General features: G+C 36.7%; 2 protein-coding genes across 2 annotated transcripts; one reads left to right on the forward strand and one right to left on the reverse strand.

Annotated features, from left to right (window-relative positions):
• The first annotated feature begins 6,126 nt into the window (after window positions 1–6,126).
• LOC129947111 (uncharacterized) lies at window positions 6,127–9,488 on the forward strand. The gene has a single exon (XM_056057545.1). It carries the CDS (start codon window positions 6,194–6,196, stop codon window positions 9,425–9,427), a length of 3,234 nt encoding a protein of 1,077 aa, XP_055913520.1. The 5' UTR covers window positions 6,127–6,193; the 3' UTR covers window positions 9,428–9,488.
• A 6,510-nt stretch (window positions 9,489–15,998) lies between these two features.
• LOC129946082 (gram-negative bacteria-binding protein 3) lies at window positions 15,999–17,570 on the reverse strand. Its single transcript, XM_056056112.1, has one exon. It carries the CDS (start codon window positions 17,506–17,508, stop codon window positions 16,054–16,056), a length of 1,455 nt encoding a protein of 484 aa, XP_055912087.1. The 5' UTR covers window positions 17,509–17,570; the 3' UTR covers window positions 15,999–16,053.
• Between the last annotated feature and the right edge of the window lie 5,677 nt (window positions 17,571–23,247).

The following is a 23,247-nucleotide window of genomic DNA, read 5'->3' on the forward strand; positions in this document are numbered from 1 at the left end:
GCATTTAACGGTCTTTCGTTCTCATATTAGAGACTTTTAGCTTGAAGTTATACTCTACTTTTCCCGGTGAACACACATTATTTAAAACCCTCTGGATATAGAGTGTTCATTAAAATGGCATTGCTTTTGATTTTATAATTAAAAAGTTACAAAATTAATTTGTTTTTTATTTTTCGTTGAGTGTATATTTTACTATATAAAGTTTTAAGTATTTGTAACATACTAGCATATAAAAAATTAATAAATATTAGCTCAAAAATAAAACAATGGGACGGTCAATACACTGCACCGAAGAAATTCGAAAATTTATTAGAAAACTGCGTTTGGAGGGAAAAACCAAAAGATTCAAGACATCCAAGGTTTCTCACAAAAAATGGTCAGTTCCTCCTTAAAATGACAAAATAAACCGAAAACGCTAGGCCCAAAAAGGATGACTACTGAAAGAACTGACAAAAAAATATTCAGTTAGCAAAACAGAACCCTTTCACAGGCTCTTGGAAAATAAGAAATAGACTTCAACTGTCTGTTAACGCTGTCACAATACGAAGACGTCTTTTATAAGCGAAATTACCAGCCTAAAGTACACGCAAAGTACCATTCTTGACGAAACGGCATGTGGTCAAGAGAATGGAGTTTGTTTAAGCGCATAGAGATTAGGCAAAAGAGAAATGGAGGAATGTTCTGTGTAGTGATGGAAGTAAAGTCGTCATGTTTGGGTCCAAGGGTCGTCGGGAATATGTGACAAGACCCTAAAATGCAGAAATCGATCCACGGTACACTATAAAAACAGAGAAGTATGGTGGAGGAAAAATTTGCTATGGGCTTGATTTTAATATTACGGGGTCGGGCCTATTTATTTTATCAGGGGTATAAGGGATGCAACCGAGTATGTTTAAATTGTCGAGGATGTTATGTTATCTTATGCTGAAGACGAAATGCCGTCGTTGGTTTGGGTATACCAACACAACTATTACCCAAAGCATACATACGTCAAAAATGCAAAATCATGGTTTGCGCAGAAGAAGTTATCAGTTTTGGATTGGCCCACTCAGTCCCCCGACCTTAAACCCATCGAAAATTTGTGGGAGGATGTTAAGAACGCAATTCATAAAGTAAAACCCAAGAATTCAAAATAATTGTGGGAAGCAGTGCGTGATTCGTGGAACGCAATACCAGTCGAGAGGTGTCGGTTTTAGTTGACTCGATGCCACGTAGAGGCGAAACAGTCATAAAAAACAATGGTTATGCAACAAAGTACTCATTGTAAGCTAACATTATTTGTATACTTTCCTATAACTTATTACAGTTTTTCTTACTTCTTACGTAATAGATCCAGTACTTTGTCATGCACTGCTATTTTTATGAACAGCCATATATTTAAATACGGAATTTATTGTGACAAAGCTAACGGTAAAAATCGATAATACTTATTTTCTGTTTTAATGAATAAAAAATTTTAGTTTGTTATTAGAAGTTTAATGAAATATATTATAACGTTGATATTTTTATGAACACCACTGTAATTACGAATATGGAATCTCTCCACAGCACGCTAGTATCAGATGAATGAAATTTATTTTGAAGCTTGCGTATACTCTTCCACAAGAAGGAGAAGGTACTGATGAATCGATTGGGACCAAAGAGGCGGAAAAAAAGAAAACAAGAGATCCAAAGGAGTTTTCGCAATAAGCTTGGCCTTAATGATGGAAACACAGCAAGAAGATTTTTTGAACAGTCAGATGCAACCGCTTGAATAACTGGAGTCAATGGAGAAGTTATAATGATTGAATTGCAGAGAATTAGTGAATATTGTTAAATTTGAAGAATATACTAAGAAAACGGCAGAGCTTTTAAAACAAAAGTATCCTGAAAGACTACTCACACCTACTTTACACAAAATATTGGTTCATAGTCAAAATATTATTGAATATCAATCACTACCACTTGGATAACTGTCAGAAGAAGCCCAGGAATGCAAAAATAAAGACTACAAGAAATATCGATATCAGAATACGTGTAAAGTTTCAAGGATTCGGCAGAACGAGGACCTATTTAACATGCTTGCAACCTCTTCGGATCCACTTAATCCTTGCTTAAGGCATGTGAGAAGCCAAAGAGATCTGAAAGAACGATACTCTCCAAAAATGACGAGTTTATTACACATTTCCCCGGACTTGGATGATAGTTTTCAAGAAATTTAGTGTTTATGCATTAATTTGTTTTGTATCTATTTCTTTTTTCACTTTTTGACTTGTAATAAACATCACTGAAATACATTACCTATGTACTCTTTAATAATTGAAAATAAAAAAAATGCCTTAACATTAAAAAAAATAATTTTTCCCACTCAATTCACTCATATTTCTCAAAAAATTGATTTTGACGAAATAGCGTTATGTTTATCACATTTGTTAAAACTTCTTAATTTAACACAAATTTCTATGTTTACAGCTTTGGCAATTTCCTTCAAGATTAAAACAAATGTAAGAAATATCTTTATTCGTCTAGGAGATATGATTTTTACAACCAAAAAAGTCAAAAAAGGCCACTGTGAACATGAAACTCTCAGGATAATTTTTTGGCGAAACCTTGTGTTTATTTTTAAAATATAATTATATTGATCAGTAAACGTTAATTTTGAGTCTATTACAACACAAAGGTCAGAAAAACTGGATTCTGTATTCAAATGTGACGAATTCAACATATTGTCATAATTTATTAAAATTCATTTGCGTGTAAAACATATTTTCTTACATTTTTCAATATTTAAAATCAAACGATATTTAATGCACAATTTCTGAAATTGATTAAGATCTTCTTGTCGTAGAGAACCTATATAAACGCAAATAATAAATCTCTAGAAAAAGTACCAACAATTTTAACTTATTCATAGCAACTATACAAGTCCTTGTAAATCTGATCTCATAAAGCAGTAGTTAAAAAAATTATTCTACTTAGATTTCCCTAAAGGGGAAAAATCATAAGTTATATTGAATGAACCTCAAGTCCATAAAAAAGGATTATGCATTCCAAAAGATGTTTAGGCTCTTTAACAAATTGAAAATTAAAATAGATTTAAAACATTTGAAGGGTTAGAAGTTTTTAGGCCATATGCCAACCAACACCCTGTCGAAAATGGTGATATAATTTTCAGTCCTGTTAAAGAATCTTATGAATCATAATCGTAGAGTATTTTTTCCTACTAAAAGTCAAAGGATTGAACAATTGAAAAATTTGTGATGTCTCAATAATTGTTAAGCCCCCTTTTTGGTGTGTGATTGACTAAAATTTTATTTTATTTTTTGGTTCAGTTTGAAAACAAATTTCGAAAAAGCTGTTTGTCTTTTTATAAGTAGCTAGCGAGGCTCTAACGTATGGTTATTGGTTAATGGTCTCTGTTAAATAAATTTGCAATGGTAGATGAAAGTCTTGTTTCTTACTGTTTATTTATCGGTCCTTAACAAAAGAAAACTTCAGTTATAGTTATAATCTATATTATGTAAATCTAAAGGAGGGTCGATTCTCAGCCCAATGTAGAGTACACAATTACACATGTAGTAAGGGACTTTAACACACATTCCTTTGGCTATCGAATTGTAGTTTATTTATAATTTTTTAATTCGAAAATCATTTCCGATATCGAAATCAATTCACAATTTCACTACTTTTTGGTCAGTATTTTTAACTTCTTCGGTTTACTTACAATATTTTTACACAAACTTTTCATTTTTTTCCTATAAACTGTCGGATTTCATTGAAGGATGGCTTCGATGTCAAGGGATTAAAACACCTTACACAATCAGACATTTTTTAAAATTGAGATATATCAACGCCTTTACCCTAAAATTCAAAATACATGTTCTTTGGTAAATTTGTCGCTTGTTTTGTTAACTATTTTTTACTCCTCTACTTTCAAAACAGTTAATTTATTTTTGTATTAGTTTTCGACAGTTTTCCAAAAAAAACTCTTATTTGCAAATGAACATTTTGCTTTGAATATAACTGAAGTTTATTGTTTGGTGAAACAAATACTTTGCAAAATAACATAACTTTTTACTTTTCAGAAGAGAACTCTAGAAATTCTAGTTTGGTGAAACGTATTTTGCAAAGAGAAAAACTTTTGAAATCAATAATTTTCTCTTAGCAAATTTGTGTCTGGTGAAACGTTATTTTCAAATTAAAAGTGCCAAATTGCAGAATAAAAAAAGTGTTTGTTGAAACAGGGCCAAGTCATGAACTTTTTTATCCCGATTCGTAACAATCTTTGAGTAACTACTGTTTTAATGAAAATAAGAAAAGCGCCTTCTTTTAGTCGGGTTTTCAATTCGCCCTATCCACAAATGATTTTGGTTTTTATTTTATGTTTCCTATCTTAAAAAACAACTCAATGTTAATAGTTAATATAAATCAAAAATGTGTTTTGAAGTTTGAAAATAACTATATATAACGGGTTATCCATTTTGTGGTTTCAAAAGTATAGGGCTAGAATTCGACACCTGTCAAACTAAGTTGTTAAACCAATTTTTTTCTTTTCAGTTAAAAGTTTGAAATTTACGAAAATGGGTCGCTTTACTATCGCACAAGGCATACAAATTGTTAAAACCTTCTATAAAAATGGTGATTCTGCCACAGCCACATATAGTGCTTTAAGAGGAGATTATGGTTGAAATAATGGTCCAACTACGCAAGCAATTGGTGAAATTGTGAAGAAATTTGAAGATACTGGATTGGTTAAGGTCTGTGTATCATCGTTTCGCTTGTACCACTGAGAATATAGCTGATGTAAGTGAAATTGTTGCCGAAGACCCAAATGTGTCGATTTCTTTTCGTTCTCAAATTACGACTGTCTTACGGCATATTATGAAGTATTTTGCATTTGGATATACATCTTCATTCAGATAAAGTCCAGCTCACACAAAAACCGAAGCCAGATAACCAATCACAACGTCATAGATATGTCGAATAGGTGCTTTTTTCTTTTATCACTCGGTGGGTATATTAATAAACAAAATTGTCTTATTTGGGGTTCTGAGAATCCTCTAGTAATTGAAGAGAGGTAATTACATCCACTAAAAGTCACTGCTTGGTGTGCACTTTGGCCCGAAGGTGTGATTGGATCTTACTTCTTCTAAAACGAATGTCGCCGTCAATTCGAAGCGTTATGGGTAAATGATAACTATTGAAGAAAACTACTTGGAAAAATATGGTCTTTAACAAGACTGTACCACATGCCACACAACTCAGCGAATATGGCTTTATTGCAAGAGACATTTACTGGCCGCATAATTTCTCGTCGTGGCGATATCAGCTGGCCACCAAGATTATGCGTTTTGACAACGCTGGACGTTTTTTATTGGGGATATGGCTGTGAAAGCTTTACCTTTTTATTATAAAGTTTGAAGTTGACATTATGTGTTAAACATTACATGATTTAAATAACCACCAAGCATCAATTTTTTGAGTTAATTTTCGACAACTTTTGACACATATTGGGCGGAAATATTAAAAAAAAATATTGTATATGTGTTTTATTTACGTTTACTTTTGAAACCGCAATATGGATAACCCAGTATATTTGATGGTAAAATCCCAAGAATTAAAATCATGTCGGATTTATGTGTTATCTCTAGCTAGAGAATTATAGACATAACCTTTAGGAATACGCAAAATTTTTGATATAATTTACCTGAGAACTTGGCCCTCATCAAAAGTATTAATGAGCGTTTAATACGCTTCATTAGAAGTCATGCTTTCATTGTAATTGAAGATGGTCACTGATAAATTCAACATACATACATTACTCATTCATTCTAATCTTTATTCATATTCGTATTCATTGTCAAGATCGTTTTGTCCTTAAGGCAAAATTCCAAAAGATATCCCCATGTTGAATCATTGGTAGTCTTTGTTTTTAGTTAACCATCTTGTGGAAGTGAACAAACAGTCCAGCTGCTTTTCAGAACACGTTATTGCTTCAGGGTGGAATTCCCTCCAACAGCAACGGGCGGAGGCGAACGAACAATGCGACGCTACGCAAAAATTCTATTAAGTTGGATAACTAGTTGAGAACCTGATTGTTTCCGAAATTTATTATTGGCTCTTTTCAAATCACATCTTAATTATGCGATTTAGTTCTTCACTCAATCTCGAGTCATTTGGTCGTGTATATTTTTTTTAAAAGAACCGTCGGGATATGTTAAAGTTCGTGTTTTCATTAATATTGTATTTCGTTGCAATTTCATCGGCCTATGAAATTCCAATCGCGACATTTAAAATATTCTATCCAAAAGGCTTTGAAGTTTCTATTCCCGCTGATGAAAATGTAACTCTTTTTGCCTTTCATGGGAAATTGAATGAACCTTTGAATGGTTTGGAGGCAGGAAGATGGTCGAGAGATATTTTAAAACCCATCGATGGTAGATTTACATTTGTTGATGATCAAACTAGTTTAAAATTGGGTGATCGAATATATTATTGGACTTTTGCCATAAATAACGGATTGGGCTATAGAGAAGATAATGGTGTTTATGATGTCAGGGAGTATGCACAGAAGAATGATGTTTACAAAGTTCCTAAAGCTGAATTCAAAATATTCTATCCACAAGGTTTTCAAGTGTCCATACCGGCTGAGGAGAAAACAACACTTTTTGCATTTCATGGAAAGTTGAACGAACAAATGCGCGGTTTGGAAGCTGGCAAATGGTCAAAAGATATATCACAGCCAACAAATGGACGATATGTGTTTGAAGACCGTGTGACTAGTTTTAAAGTGGGAGATGTTATATATTATTGGACTTTTGTGATAAACAATGGTCAGGGTTATAGAGAAGACGATGGTGTATATGTCATAACGGAATATTCTTTGCCCATTGAGAGTACAACGACACCAGCGACCACGACGAGGTTAGCCCCGATCGGATATACGGTTCCAAGAGCAGAATTTAAAATATTTCAACCGCAAGGCTTTGAGGTGTCGATTCCTGCTGAAGAAGGAGTTTCTTTGTTTGCCTTCCATGGGAAGCTTAATGAAAAAATGAATGGTTTAGAGGCTGGTAAATGGTCAAGAGACGTTACCACAGTTACAAATGGCAGATTTGTATTTGCAGATCGGTACACAAGTCTAAAAATCGGAGACTACATTTATTATTGGACATTTGTTATTCACAATGGCTTGGGCTACAGGGAGGACGATGGCGTTTTTGTAGTTTCAAAATATTCCACTCAAAGGGAAACTGCACCCTCCTCCTACACTAATAAAGCAAACGTTGCTGTAGTTGGCTATAAAACTCCCACTACCCAAAATGTTATAAACAAAGAAGAAGATGAAACTTTTCTCGTGCATAGGTTTTCACCACAAGAACAACCTACTCCACATAGAATTGATACAACAGTGAGATATAAAACCTCAACACCTCAAATTGAAAACAATCGCAAAAAATATGGTGGAGCTTTGCAGATAAGAGAGACGTACCAAGTACCAATTTCCACAACAACTAAGAAACCAGTTTCAATTTCAAGCTTTCGAAAAACGAATGTAAACAAGAAAGTGAGCTTGAAAGATAACCCTGCAATTATTTTGGCTTCTAGGCTTACATCGCTAAATTTGGGTCGTGTTTCTTCGACGACAGAGGCTCCAGCTCGGTACAAAGTGCCAAAAGCCGAATTCAGAGTTTTACATCCAAAAGGATTTGAAGTGACTATCCCAGCGGAAGAAGGAGTTTCTTTATTTGAATTTCATGGAAAATTGAACGAAAAAATGGATGGTCTAGAAGCCGGCAGATGGTCGAAGGCCATTACGACCACTAAAAATGGAAAATTTGTATTCGAAGACCGCAAGACTAGTTTGAAACCAGGAGATATCATTTACTACTGGACTTTAGCGACTCACAATGGAGTAGGCTATAGAGAAGACAATGGGGAGTATATGGTCACCGAATATTCTTCACAATCCAATGTTGCGGTTTCCACAACAACCGAATCTACTCCTATGAGCTACAAAGTCCCTATTGCGCAGTTTAAAATATATTATCCAAAAGGCTTTGAGGTATCCATACCTGCTGATGAGAATATCACACTCTTTGCATTCCATGGGAAACTTAACGAAGAAATGGAAGGCCTCGAAGCCGGAAGATGGGCCAGAGATATTGTCAAAGCTAAGTACGAGAGATTTACGTTTCGAGAAAGGGAAACCAGCTTGAAGATTGGTGATACAATTTACTATTGGACTTATGTCGTTTATAATGGCCTTGGGTATAGAGAAGATGATGGAATCTATGTGGTTACTCACTACACTCCACAGGAAGGAAATTCAAGTGCTTCATTGCCACCGCTTTTCTCAGTGATATCTTCCACAGCGTCTCCAACAGTATTATCAAGCAGCACTCGGCGGCCAGGTGAATGTGCACCTAGTGTAACAACCATTAACAATGGAATTTCTGTTCCTTGTGCCGGACAAGTTATATTCGAGGAAAACTTCAATGGCGATCGCGTTGATCCCGTCAAATGGTCGATGGAAAGACGCTTTGCTTTTCAACCTGACTATGAATTTGTGATTTATCTGCTTAACAACGAAGTGATTCGAATTGGCAATGGAATGGCCACTCTGAAGCCTGTTCCTCTAACGAGAACGTATGGAGCAGATATTTTGACAAAGGAATTCAGCCTCGGACCGAATTGTACTGGGATTCTGGATACCGATGATTGCATACGAACTGCAAATAGCCTTGATATTCTTCCTCCATTTATATCGGCGCAGTTCTCAACAAAGGCACGATTTAGTTTCAAGCATGGACGAGTTGAAATCCGAGCTAAAATGCCAAACGCCCCGTGGGTTTTCCCCCAGCTATTCTTGGAACCAGTAGACTCGCGTTATGGTGCTAAGAATTACCAGTCGGGGCAGATTAGAATGGCATTGAGTCGTAATAATGGTGGTGATTCAGTCGATGATTTATTCGGTGGTGTAATTCTGAACGCCAACCTTCCCTATCGAAATGTTAAAATGTGCAAAAGAACGGGTCCTCCTATTGATTGGTCAACAGACTTTCATTTATATCAAGTCAAATGGCTACGTGATAGAATAATCTTTAGTGTTGACAATGAGGAATATTGCAGTATTCAACCGGATAATGGACGATTTTCTGAAATGCAGGTAAATGGAAAATATCTACCAAATAGGGAGTATCTTAAAACAGGATCAATTATGGCTCCCTTCGATCAAGAATTCTACATAAGGTTGGGTTATGGTATCGGTGGGCATAATGACTTTCCTGATGACGCATCGTTGTGGCTGAAGGAAAAACCCTGGACGAATTTCCATCCTAAGTCAATGAGACAGTTTTGGAATAAGCAGAAAACAAATTGGAATCATTGGCTCGGGCCAGATGCTGCATTGAAGATCGATTATATAAGAGTTTATTCAATAGAGTGATATAAAGTTAAAAATGTAAATTAGAAAAATTAATAAATTATTTTTGAAAGAAAATAAATTAGTCTTGTTTTTTTATTTTGAAAATGGATTGAGAAAAATTTAAGTTTTCGGGGATTTTCCTTATAGTATTTATTGATATCGGGGAAATTAATTTCTAGAAGACATTGGACCTCATATTGAGCTGGACTTAAATTTTCGATTGGAAAATTGTAATGAAATTGGAAATGGAAAAGTATATGAAATGGAAAAGTATATGAAAACTGAGAAACTTCAACCGAGCATCATCAAACATTTTGTATCTTACAATGAACATAACGGATTATGCAACTTATCTAAAAACTAACTTACCAAAGATATTTACTGGCACATTTAAATTACAAGCTGATTAGGTATTTAATAAAAGTCCAAGGTTTTTAAGATGTGCGGTTGAGTAAAATATTGCTGCTTTAAGAAGTTAATTCTAAACTGGCCAAAACTTGTCATTGCAGATTTAGAAATCTTCATATTACTGAATATAATTGATAATGTATGAAAAAAAATAAATGTGAAAATACATAAAAATAGCTGACCCGGCCAGGCGTTGCTGTGGCTAACGTTTTTTGTTATATTAAATAATGTAAACTTTTTAAGGAGAGAGAGGTAAGAGAACATCAGACATTTGCACCACCATGTTTTTTTAATAAGATGCCATTTATAATGTAATTTGTAATTTCATGACTGATTTTCTTTTATCGGTACCCTTTTTTTTATTGTTCCTTGTAATTGTTAGAAAAATATTCGTGCTGATGGATCATTTTGCATTCGTACCCGCATGTGTATAGTCAATCGAAGTGTTTCAACACTTCGCCATAAGAATGATTATTTTAAACATGCATTAATCCAATTCTTGAAAGTTGAGCGAAGCATAACTGGTAAGGTCTATAGGAAATTACCAGTCAAAAGAAAGAGAGCATCACCGAAAAATCTTGCATACTTCTGGTAGATGCATAGTGATTATGCTATAAAATTGTAGCTTATATAAAACGTTTGGAGGTTTGACATAGCGCCATCTATTAAATATACTTACTTAATCATGTCAACAGATGTCTTCATCTATCGTTTGGAGCTAACAGATTATTGTGACTGTTAAATTATATACAAATAATTTGCAATAAAATAATATTACGGTCATAAATAATTAAGATGCAAGGTATCCTATCTTTCAAGTTGGATCAAACTGCGCACGGTGTACAAATTTGATCAAAATCGGTTAAGTAGTTTAACAGTCCATCGCGGACAAACATCGTGACATGTAATTTATATATGAATATTAGACGATACAAATTATAATAGTAAAATAAAAAAGAAATTAAAGTTTCTAGTAAAGCTTACGTGATGGTTTCGTGTTATTAATTAAAATTAAAGAAAGCTTTTATAGTTTTATCACATTCTGCTTTAGAGAGTTTGTAAAGAGTAAAATCCAAGGGCAATGATAAAAGATTGTTTAGCTTAAGAGCCAGCAACTTACTTACTTACTTAAGGTGGCGCTACAGTCCTGTGTGAACTAGGGCCTCACCCAACAAACTTCTCCATCTAGCTCGGTCCCTAGCTAGATGTCTCCAGTTTCGCGCTCCAAGTTGGGTGAGGTCACCTTCCACTTGTGCGCGCCACCTGATCCGCGGCCTTCCTCTACTGCGCTGTCCTGTGGGTGTGGATTCGAAGACTTTCCGGGCCGGAGCATTGGTTTCCATGCGCTCTACGTGACCCAGCCATCTTAGTCGTTGGACTTTTACTCTTCTTGCTAAGTCTACGTCGCTGTACAGCCCGTACAGTTCGTCGTTCCATCTTCTCCTCCACTCCCCTTCGATGCATACGGGACCGTAGATCACACGAAGAACTTTTCTCTCGAAGCGACCCAAGGTGCTTTCATCCGCTTTTGTCATGGTCCATGCTTCTGCACCGTATAGCAGGACGGGGATGATAAGGGTCTTATATAGCAACACTTTGGTCCCTCGAGAGAGGACATTACTACTCAATTGCTTTCTTAGTCCAAAGAAACAGCGGTTAGCAAGAGTTATTCTGCGTTTGATCTCAGCGCTGGTGTTGTTTTCTGCGTTTACAGCGGAGCCTAGGTAGACGAAGTCCTTGACTACCTCAAAGGTACGTCTGTCGATTGTGACGTTTTGTCCAAAACGTCGGTGTTGTATGTCCTTTCTAGACGACAGCATGTACTTTGTTTTGCCCTCATTAACCGTTAAACCCATTTTTGCCGCCTCTGCCTCAATACTCACAAAAGCCCCATTGACATCACGCTGAGTTCTTCCGATTATGTCAATGTCATCAGCATATGCCAGTAATTGGACAGACTTTTGAAAGATAGTGCCTCTAGTGTTGACGTGTGAGCTCTGCACTATTCTTTCAAGCACGATGTTAAAAAAATCGCATGACAGCGCATCACCTTGTCTAAAACCTTTTTTGACATCAAAAGGTTCTGTTAAGTTGTTTCCAACCTTTATGGAGCAGCGTGAATTCTCCATGGTCATCCTGCACAAACGGACGAGTTTGGCAGGGATGCCAAAACTAGACATGGCTCTATACAGCTCGTCCCTGTAGATGCTGTCATATGCGGCCTTGAAATCGATGAAAAGATGGTGGGTGTCGATTTGGTGCTCTTGAGTTTTTTCCAGGATCTGCCGTAATGTGAATATTTGATCAACTGTGGACTTTCCTGGTCTAAAACCACACTGATAAGGACCTATCAGGTTGTTGACGATGGGCTTTAGACGTTCACATATTATGGCAGAGAAGATTTTATAGGCGATGTTAAGTAGACTTATTCCTCTATAGTTGGTGCAGTTTAGAGGGTCTCCTTTTTTCAGGATCGGGCAAACAATACTGAGGTTCCATTCATCGGGCATGTTTTCTTCCGACCATATCTTACAGATAAGATGGTGCATGCTCCTAACCAACTTATCTCCAGCTGCTTTAAAGAGCTCGGCATTCAAGCCATCTGCTCCAGCGGCTTTATTAGACTTTAACTTAGATATGGCAATCTTTACTTCGTCTAAGTCGGGAGGACGGGATTGTTGGCTTTCGTCGTCTATATCGAATGGGTCATCCTGCCTGACAGCGGGATTCAGTTCTTCGTCGCCGTTATACAGTCTGCAGAAGTGGTCCTTCCATATCCTCAGCATTGACTGCGGTTCCACTATGATGTTTCCACTTTCGTCTTTGCAGCCTTCGGTTCTAGGTTTATGTACCTGTGAATTTCGTTTCACCTGTTCATAAAACTTTCGAACCTCATTCCTGCTTTTATACCTCTCAACATCTTCGACCGCACGCTTCTCATGCCCTCTCTTTTTCCTTCTGAAAAGTCGGCGTTCCTCTCGCCTCTTCTGCTCATAGAGCTCACGAGCAGCTCTCGTCCTTTTATGCAGCGCCGCTTTGCGTGCCTCTTGTTTGGCTGCATTTGCCTGCCGACATTCCTCATCAAACCAGGGGTTCCTTGTTGGTGGCTGTTTGAAACCCAGCACATCAGAGGCGGCTTCTCTGATAGCATCTTGGCAATGTTGCCACTGGTTTTCGATACATTGTGTTGGCGGCAGAGAACTTCGAGAGAGGTTACTTGTCACTCGGTCGGAAAAGGATTTGGCGATCTCTGGCGATTGTAGCCGTTCGACGTTGTATCTTCTCCAAGCACCTCCCTGTTTTGCCTTGGGTCTGGAAATCCGAAGTGCTACCCTGGCTACAACGAGGTAGTGGTCCGAGTCGATGTTAGCTCCTCGGAAAGTTCGTACATCCATAATGCTGGAAGCGTGTCTGGCGTCGATCGCAATATGGTCAATCTGGTTGACGGTAGATTGATCTGGAGAAGTCCGAGTTCCTTTGTGGATGTTGAGGTGTGGAAAACGCGTACTGGCTACCATGACGTTTCGCCCCGCAGCAAAATCTATGAGCCTGAATCCATTATCGGAAGTGTTGTCGTGCAGGCTGTTTTTCCCGATTATTCCACCAAAGATGTCTTCCCTTCCTAGCTTGGCATTAAAATCGCCCAGGACTATTTTAATATCGTAGCTAGGGCACTGCTCATATGTTTTGTCTAAGAGCTCGAAGAACATATCTTTGGTGTTGTCGTCTTTCTCTTCTGTGGGGGCGTGCGCGCATATCAGGCTAATGTTGCCGAATTTAGCCTTGATGCGTATGGTCATGAGGCGCTCATTGATGCACCTATAGCTCAAGACTTCTTGCCTAAGTCTGGCTCCAATGACGAATCCGCATCCAAATAAGCGCTGTTGGTTTTCGTGGTAGCAGTCACCATAGTAAATATCGCAGTTTTTCATCCTCTTTTTGCCCGGCCCATCCCATCGTATTTCCTGGATGGCGGTGATATCTGCTTTATATCGTTCTAGGGCCTCCGCTAATTCTTCGGCCGCACGTGGTCTGTTAAGGGACCTAACATTCCACGTGCATATCCGAAGTTCGTTGTCCTTTATTCGTTTGCGTTGGTTGTCAACAGTAAATCCGTCCGTATCCGAGGCTTGTTGGTGCTTCGCAACTTTGAAAGCTTTTACGTGGCCAGGAAGTCACCCCGACGCACAACCTCCAACCTGGAGGGCCAGATCCTAAGTATAACTCCAAGGATGGGGAGCCGGATAAAACCGCTCCTTACAGGCCTGGGCTCCGAATAAGTCGAAGAAGCCCTATAAGGTGTTCACTAAGTAGTTCTACCTTACTGGAACTGTAGACGCCACCGTTGATTCCATCTCGGGAATTCCTCCGCTGCCGTCTGGATAAGGAGAGGTGCCTTAGTGGAAACACCTCTCCCCACCTCTCTCGTTTGCTGCCCCCAACAACTTTCCACTGGGGTTGGAACCCAATCTCCAGTTGAGGTACTAGGCACCCGATGTTCACCACGTGGAGGTGAGAGTAGGAGTTGATAGACAGAGGTTGGTTTTAAGAAAAAACCTATGGACGCTTGTGTCCTCTTGAATGCACATGTCTACCATTTGAACATCAACGGCACTCTTAAATGTACCGGAAACATATTCTTCCATCATTCAATAAAGGCAAAATATTTGGGACATAATCTATCAGAAGATAAGTAGGAATTAATTTAAAGGGTTTACTGCAGAACATTAGAGAACACAACAGAAAACTAGGTCGAAGTGTTTCAGTACCCGATTAATCTATAAATCGTAGATCAGGCACTCAAAAATTAATCGAAATCCGATCAGTCTTTCTAATTCGTTTAGCCTCGGCAGTGTTTAACCTACATGAATAAGATTTTCTATTATGTAAGTTCTAATAATTAACCTTTATGCTTGCAATTACATAGGAAATTGTTATTATTTTCAGAGCACACTATGTTTATGTTCCAAATAAAAAATATATCTTACTTTTTTTAATTTTGCTATGATTCCAATCGATAGTGTTATTCATAAACGACATAACAACTTTAATAGATACATTCTCTACTTACCAAAAAATATCTAAACCCACTCCTAAAATCTGTTGAATACTTATAAAGTTTTTTATAAAATTTTAAATGTCACAGAAAATTATAAAGATACGACGTCATTGTTGTTGCAAAAATATATAAATACGTATGTTTAAACAAAACATATTAAAACTAGTTGCGAAACTTCTTGTTTCAAAAGTTAAAAATAAAATAACTAGTTTGTGTTGCTTAATTAAGATGACTAAGTAAATGTATAGAATTGTTTCTTATAGTGTAATGAACCTAACGCGTTTTATCTGTTATAACGTATTTAGGTTGATTTATAAACTATTATTATATATGTTATTAAATTTATTCAAAATTATGTTAATATAGTCCATTAGTTTCTTCACGTGAACTAATAAAATTATTCAAAAGTTTCTATTTATACCTCCAATATAATATTTATACAAATTGATTATAAAAAAGGAAAATCCAAGATGCAACGTTCCTCATTAAACGGTTAAGAGATCAGGAATTTCTGTTGATAAGCTTTGTTTTAAAACTGTGTTCTTAACCTTCTTATCGTTAGATGTTGTCAATTTATACCTACATACGGAATTCCCAGATTAATTAAAGTCAAAACAAGAAAACGAAGCTTTGAAAAATAATTATAATTATTGTTTAATGCCTCGGAAGTTTTCTTTTCTTTTTTAGGTAAAATGTGAATTTCCATTTTAATGAAAAACAATTTTTAAGGTCTGTTGTGCTCTCAAAAAAAGCATTTTATTTCTCCAGAAGTGTTTTGGAGTCTTATTTGCATTATTATTCGAACAAGATTCGATACTTTGGAGCCTCTAATATCAAGTGGAGTTCCAGAAAACACTTAAGTCGGAATAATAGTTTCTTAAGCTAAAAGTAAAAGAGAATGCGATTTGCGACTTCTCTCCAATAATTTAATGAAATCACTCCCTTTTTTGCTCTGTTTTTAAATGCATATAACGACGTGTGTCTTTTTCTAGGATACAGAATTAAAAAACTTGATCACATATAAGTTTCAAGGTATCATGCTCCACAGGTTTCTTTTAAGTTATAATTTTCCTTTAACCTCATCATTCTCATCAAAATCAAAAAGAAAGGAATAATAACAACATGTTTTTGTTTAATAAAGTAAAAAATCTTTATTTTATATTTTTTCTTTTTTTCCTCACTAAACTGCATAAACCCTAACATAATCAATTTCCAGAGCAGCCGACGAGCTCAACCACTGATTCCAGTTCCTCTTTTGTTTGTCCCAGAAATATTTCATTGCCTTAGGATGTCCATTTGTCCATGGTTTCTCTTTCAGCCACAGCGTAGTATCGTCTGGGAAGTCCTTATGTCCACCAATGCCATAACCCAATTTAATATAAAATTCTTGATCGAATGGTGCCATTTTTGAGCCAGCTTCCAAATATTCCTTATTGGGCAGGGATTTCCCACCTGCCATCAAACTTGAAAATCCATTATCACTCTGTTCGATGGTACAGTACTCCTCTGTATCGACACTAACAACGATTTTACTTTGCAACCATTCCAATGTGAACACATGGAAGTCAGCTGACCAATCTATTGGTGAACCATTCCTCTTACATAGCTTCTCGTTTCTAAAAGGCTCCTCGGCGTTGAGAATAACACCACCGAAAAGTTCGTTTGCCAAATCACCACCACTGCTGCGACTCATGGCAATTCTCATCTGTCCGGATTGGTAGTTCTTTGAGCCGTAACGTGTGTCGACTGGTTCGAGGAACAGCTGTGGGAAAACCCAAGGAGCATTTGGCATCTTTGCACGTATTTCCACGCGTCCGTATTTGAAAGTAAATGAATTTTTCGTCGAGAACTGTGACGATATGAAAGGAGGCAGGATATCAAAAGTCCTTGCTGCTCGCATACAATCTTCGGTATCCAAAATTCCGGTACAATTGGTTCCCAGATTGAATTCCTTGCGCAAGAATTTGTCGCCGTACACACTTGTGGTAGCAATGGGCTTGATAATTGCCTTACTATCACGAACTTTCAGGACTTCATTGTTCAGCAAGTAAATTACAAACTCATAATCAGGCTGAGTTGTGAATCGCCGCTCCATCACCCATTTGCTGGAATCCAATTGGTTGTTGTTGAACTCTTCCTCAAAGAGGATCTGGCCGGCACATCTAACAGGCAAATCTTTGTTCATTCTCGTGATACTGGAACGACACGAAGCATCACCTGAACCCGGCTGTGTTGGAGGTGGAGCTACTGTCACCATCGGAGTCTTAGAATTGTCATTTTCAAAAGCTGTTACTACATACACTCCATCGTCTTCCCTGTAACCTAGTCCATTGTAAATAGCGTAAGTCCAGTAGTAGATGGTATCTCCTAGCTTCAAACTAGTTTCACGTTCTTTGAATATATATCTTCCATTTTTAGGCTTCAAAATATCTCTGGCCCAGCGTCCAGCCTCCAATCCATCCATTTCTTCGTTGAGTTTGCCATGGAAGGCGAACAATGTGACACCTTCTTCAGCCGGAATAGACACCTCAAATCCCTTGGGATAGAATATTTTAAATTCAGCCTTTGGAACTTCATACGCAAAAGCTGTTGACGCGACGAGCAACAAAGCCGACAAAACTTCGAACTTAGCCATTTTCTCAGCAGATAGCACTAGAACCAACCAACTGGCTCAAGTATTCTTAAATGACTAAAAACCGCTTGGATTTGCCATTTATGGAATAAACTCACTGAATCAAAACCAGCTCATATCAGATAATCAGGTTCTGATCCATAGCTCAGAGAAGATACTACAAATACAAACAGGCAAGAACGAGATATGAATTGACGACTCTCAATCTCAAGACTGTGATGTGGTTGTTTAAGTGAGTAAGAAGAAGAAATGCTTCCAGGTCCGAGTTTAATTGCGATAATATTGCTATCAATAGGAATTCCCAACGTATGTATATTCTACGTAAACAAAAACCTGAAATTTGTATTTACAAAGAGAATTACGCTTGGGCGGTGCGGCCGGACAAAATGATGAACATGGAACAAAGTGTATACGTACAGTTACTTCATGTAGTGTTTGAAAAGAAGATTATTACGCAGATTTTTTTTACATCTTTAATTCATTTCCGAGAAGTTTTGTGTTTGTTTTTCTCTTTAAGATGAATGCAGGGGAAGTACCAAAGCGGTGCGGAGAATATTTAGTTAAGAATTCGTTAAAACATAATCGTGTTTTCAAGTAGACTCACTTTTATTTAAATTTACATTGAAATTAAATATAGTAATAATTTTGCTTTATTTCGACAGCGTGTTTAATGTTCATTTTTTTTAATTTAATTTAAAAACCTGTTAGAATTTTGAGAAACAATTATTAACAATGCACGTACATTTTTTACTGCAATTTTAGGAGTAAATGCATAATACCTTATTATAAAGGCTATGACATTTTTTCTTGAGTGGTGGATGTTGGATGTACATGGTAGATCATCTTGTGGTTTCTTTTTAACTTCCCATAGGAAGTTATTGTAATGGGTCCGATTTGTCAAATTTAAAATTTTGACATTTCTCGACGTTTGAAGGTCCCTAGAGTAGAAATAAAATATATTTAGAAAAATGTATGTACGTGTGAACGTGTGAACGTACATTCGTACGTCCGTACGTTCCCGACGTTTTTTCGTCGTCCTCGTGAACCAGAAGAGATATCGACTTCAAATGAATTTTGTTATACAGATAATAAAGCAGATAGATGCAGAAAGGACTCTCAGTCTCAAGAAAATTGCGTGGTTGTTTTTTTTTTACCAAAGCAGTTTAAAAAAAAGGTGAACATTTTGGTTAACCCTAAATATCTCATGAACTAATGACGCTAGAGACTTGAGTCAAGAGTTCTTTTTTATAAATGAAAAAAACTGAAAAGCAACGAAGAATAACGTTTCAGGTAAAACTTTAAGGAAAATCGAATTGACAGTTTTTTTTTATAAAAAATAAAAACCTAAAAAAAACATTACTCAAAGTTGGTAAAATTTAATTTCGACTCAAATATCTTTTCTAAAGCTTGAGATTATGGCTTGAAACTTATTTTATCTTAAAAGAAATATTGTTGTCAACATTTAACAACATTTTGATGAAAATCGAATTGACAGTTTTTTTTACAAAAAATAAAAACCTAAACAAAAAAATTTATAAAAGTTAGTAAAAATTGATTTTCGACTCAAATATCTTTTTAAAACTTTTGAATATTGGAATTAAATTCCTTTTATCTTTTTAAAAATATTCTTGTCAACATTCAGTAAAATTTTAAGTTAATAAAAATATAATTGACAGTTTTTTTTACAAAAAATAAAAAATCCTGAAAAAAATATCTTAAACTTGGTAAATATTCACTATCGACCCTAATAGCTTTTCAAAAATTAAAAATTGTCTTCTTTTTATTTCACAGAAAATATTGTTTTCGATATTCAGTAGGCTTTTTATAAAAATCCAACAGTCCATTTTTTCATAACAAAATGAAATCTACAAAAATTAGTACTAAAATTTGGTAAAAAATTGATTTTCGGTTCTTGATATCTCTCAAATTAATTTCATTCATCCATATTGTAAAAATCTAAGAAAGGCTACTAAAATTGGTAAAACATTGTTTTCGACTAAAAATCTATTTAACAAAACTAGATTTTCAAATTAAACTATTTCTTTATACAAAAAACATAGTTGATAGGTAGGTAGGTAGAAATGGCGATCTCAAGGCAACCTAGCCTGAGATCCAATTAGCGCTGTAGTGCGCCGTTTTGATACCAAAAACTCGTTTGACCTTTGATTGAAAGGGATAGATTGATAGAGAAGCTTCATAGCGATTAAAAAAAAAGATTAGGTCCTTAATCTTTGTCTCAGATAGCTCATCAAGTTCTTGAAAGAATGCTTTTCCAAAGTATTTCATTCTAGTGTTTGCCAAAGCAGGACATTTGCAGAGGAAATGGATTATCGTTTTACTTTCTCTTTGGTCACTACAACAACTGCAAAAGGTGTTGTAAGAGATACCCAACTTCTCTGCATGAACTCCTATAGGCTAATGTCCGGTACAAACCGCAACAATCCTGGATTTTACCCTTCATAGCACCAAGAGGAATGTTAACCATTTCCGCAAGTGAGCTATGAAGGGCCGATCCTTGCCTGGCTAGCTTGTCAGCCCGTTCATTTCCCACGATACCACTATGGCCCGGAACCCAGATCAGGGTGACACCGAGGTTAATTTTCAGGCTCCCAAGCTCATCGCGACATTGCTGGACCAATTTAGATGAGGATATGGCCGAGCTAATGGCTTTGACAGCTGCCTGACTTTCTGTAAAGATAGCCGCATTTCGGTTTTGGTTTTGTTTAAGTATCTTACATGCCTCCCTTTGCCAGTAGTTCAGCCTGAAAAACGCTAGCAAAGTCAGGAAGCCTAATGGATTTGGCTACATTTAGGTACTCAGAAAAGATCCCAGAACCAACTCCGCACTCCATCTTTGAGCCGTCAGTAATGATGGGTGTATCGAAATTTATCGACACGATGTCATCCTCCCAATCTTCTCTCGATGAGAAAATAACCTTAAAGCCCTTACTAAGGTTCAAAGTAGGAGTGCAGTAGTCAGTGTCTACCGAGATAATATCTGAGGGAATCAATTTCGTAGTGTTGTTGTGACCATAAGGTTTTGACAACCAGCTATTTGATTCCTTCAGACTAATAGCGATGATGGAAACTATGTATTTAATAAAAAGGTCGATTGGTAGAAGATCCAAAATAACGTTTAAGGCGTCCGTTGGGCAAGTACGCATGGTGGTGCAAATGCAAGCTGTTCTCTGAACCTTCTTAAGCTTATTAATATTCACACAATTGAACCATACATATGTTAAGATTGGGCGTACTACGGCTGTGTACGTCCATAAAATCATCTTCGACTGAAGTCCCCACTTTTTGCCGAAAGTTTTGCTGCAGGCGTAGAAGGCAACACAGGCCTTCTTAACCCGTACTTCAATATTTAGTTTCCAATTTAGTTTAGGGTCATATTTTGCACTGGAAGATAATGATAGGATTTGACCGTTGAGTCGAGGTAGATTGAAGGGCAGTACTTAAGTTTTGGTGGTAAAGCGCAACAGTTCAGTTTTAATTTGGTTAACTCCTAGTCCACAACTCGTGGCCCAGGTGCTAACTTTCTTCAAAGCTGACTCCGTGATTTCACTAATCACAGAGGTGTACTTTTCTGACACCAATAGCACCAAATCATCCGCCTTCACTCCACATCTCACTAATTTAACGAGAATTGTATCTATAATCAGAAGCCATAGAAGAGGCGAAAGGACACTACCCTGGGGTGTTCCCCTACTCACGTGTTTTGTTGCGATTGTATTGCCTAGAGTTCCTCGAATCTTCCAATCACAGAGCATGGAAATAACCCAATCTCAAATGAAGTCTTCTACACCGAACTTAACGAGCGATTCTTCTATGGATTCTGTAAGGACGTTGTTAAAAGCACCTTCTATGTCTAGGAAGGTGGCAAGAGTAAATTCTTTATAATGGATTGTTTGTTCTACAGTACGCACTACTTTATGGAGGGCAGTCTCTGTAGATTTGCCCTTAAGATAAGCATGCTGAGAGCTTTCGAGAGGTCGTCCAACTAGGTTTTCTCTAACATGGTAATCAAGAATGCACTCCAAGGTTTTAAGCACAAAAGATGTTAAGCTTATTGGTCTGAAATCCTTCGCGGATTCGTGACCTCGCCTACCCACTTAACATAGTTGATAGTTATAAAATTTTGAAGAATAATTCAACTGACGACTTTTTTAACACAACACGAAAATCTACAAACTTTTAAGCAAGACAAATCGACAGACGGGATGGGAAGTTATCAGCTTGGGTCGCATCCCAGCATCTTTTTAAGTCATAAAATCGAAAATCTCGCAATCTTGACAGAAAGTCAGTATCGAAACTCAGCAGAAGAGAAATTAAGTCGTACAACTTCGCAAGCAATTGGAAATTGTGGAAAAATTTGAAGAGACTGGAATGGTTTCAGATATCGTAAAACTTTTGCATCATCATTTCGCTCGTGCGTTCCTTGTCGTTCTAAGGAATATGGACTGTTTTGCTGCACATTATGGCGTATTTTGCATTTGGATCAACGCCTAAATCCATATAAAGTCCAGCTCACACAACAACTGAAGCCAGCTGACCATTCACAACGTCGTAGATATATCGAATGGGTGCTTGAAAAACAGACGGTTGGCGACGATTTTTGGAAACAAAATTCTTCAGCGACGATGCACATTTCTCACTCGGTGTTTATGTTCGAGAATCCTCAAGTAATTGAAGGAAGGCAATTGCATCCACAAAAACTCACTCTTTGGTGCGCTCTTTGGTCCGGAGGTACGATTCGACCTTACTCTTTTGAAAACTATGATGGAACGACTGTCACCGTCAATTTGGAGTATTTTGGTCATATGATAACCGACTTTTTTGCCTGCTATAAAAGAACACGACTTGGAGAAGAAGAATATGGTGCCACATGCCACACAACTCGAGCTAATATAACTTTATTGCAAGAGATATTGTCTTGCCTCGTAATTTCTCGTCATGGCAATATCAACTGTCCCCAAAGATCATGCGATTTGACACCGCTGGATTTTTTTTTTGTGAGGCAACGTGAAAGACCGTGTTAAAGCAGATAAATCTTTCACTTTTGAGCCTTAAAAAACCAACATTCGTCAAGTTATGGCTGAGATACTGTCCAATATGTATCAAAAAGTGGTCGAAAAATACCTCAAAAGAATCGATACTTGCAACAATTCGCTTGGTGGCCATTTAAATGATGTAGTCATTCACACATAATGTCAACGTTCAAACTTTATGATTAAAAAAAATATAATAATAAAAAAGCTTAAACCGCTAAATGTATAACACTATATAATATTTGATACACATACGAGTACTATCCAAAACAGTTTTTGATAAAAAAAAATCTTGGTATAAAAGACTGAAAAGGGAAAACCTCGCGGTTGGCGGTTTCTGGTTTTGTATTGTGGCGGTTATACTTTGAATCGTTTGGAATATCCAGCCCAATGAATGATGTTCTAAATATAGTTCTAACCATTGTTGTCCTGGACAATATAACACTGTTTTTATGGAGATGATCCGCTACATTTTTGTCACGTGGAAGACTAAATTACTAACAATTAATTGGTCGAGCTAAAGCTAGAGCTAAGTATACACGATTAGAAGATCTTCTAATATTGGATAAATAGTCAAAAGACTACCAATTCCATCCAATTAGTTCACAGTTGCCTGGTAAATTTTGTCAAAATATTAGAAAATTTGTCGGTAGAAAATCAGCTGATATTTAAAATTGTCTGTTTACACGGT

Source organism: Eupeodes corollae, chromosome 2 (genome assembly GCF_945859685.1).
Source record: "Eupeodes corollae chromosome 2, idEupCoro1.1, whole genome shotgun sequence".
Taxonomy (NCBI): Eukaryota; Metazoa; Arthropoda; class Insecta; order Diptera; family Syrphidae; genus Eupeodes; species Eupeodes corollae.

Coding starts and splice junctions, on each gene's coding strand:
- LOC129947111 (XM_056057545.1), top strand. CDS start 6,194: ATGTTAAAGTTCGTGTTTTCATTAATATTGTATTTCGTTGCAATTTCA.
- LOC129946082 (XM_056056112.1), bottom strand. CDS start 17,508: ATGGCTAAGTTCGAAGTTTTGTCGGCTTTGTTGCTCGTCGCGTCAACA.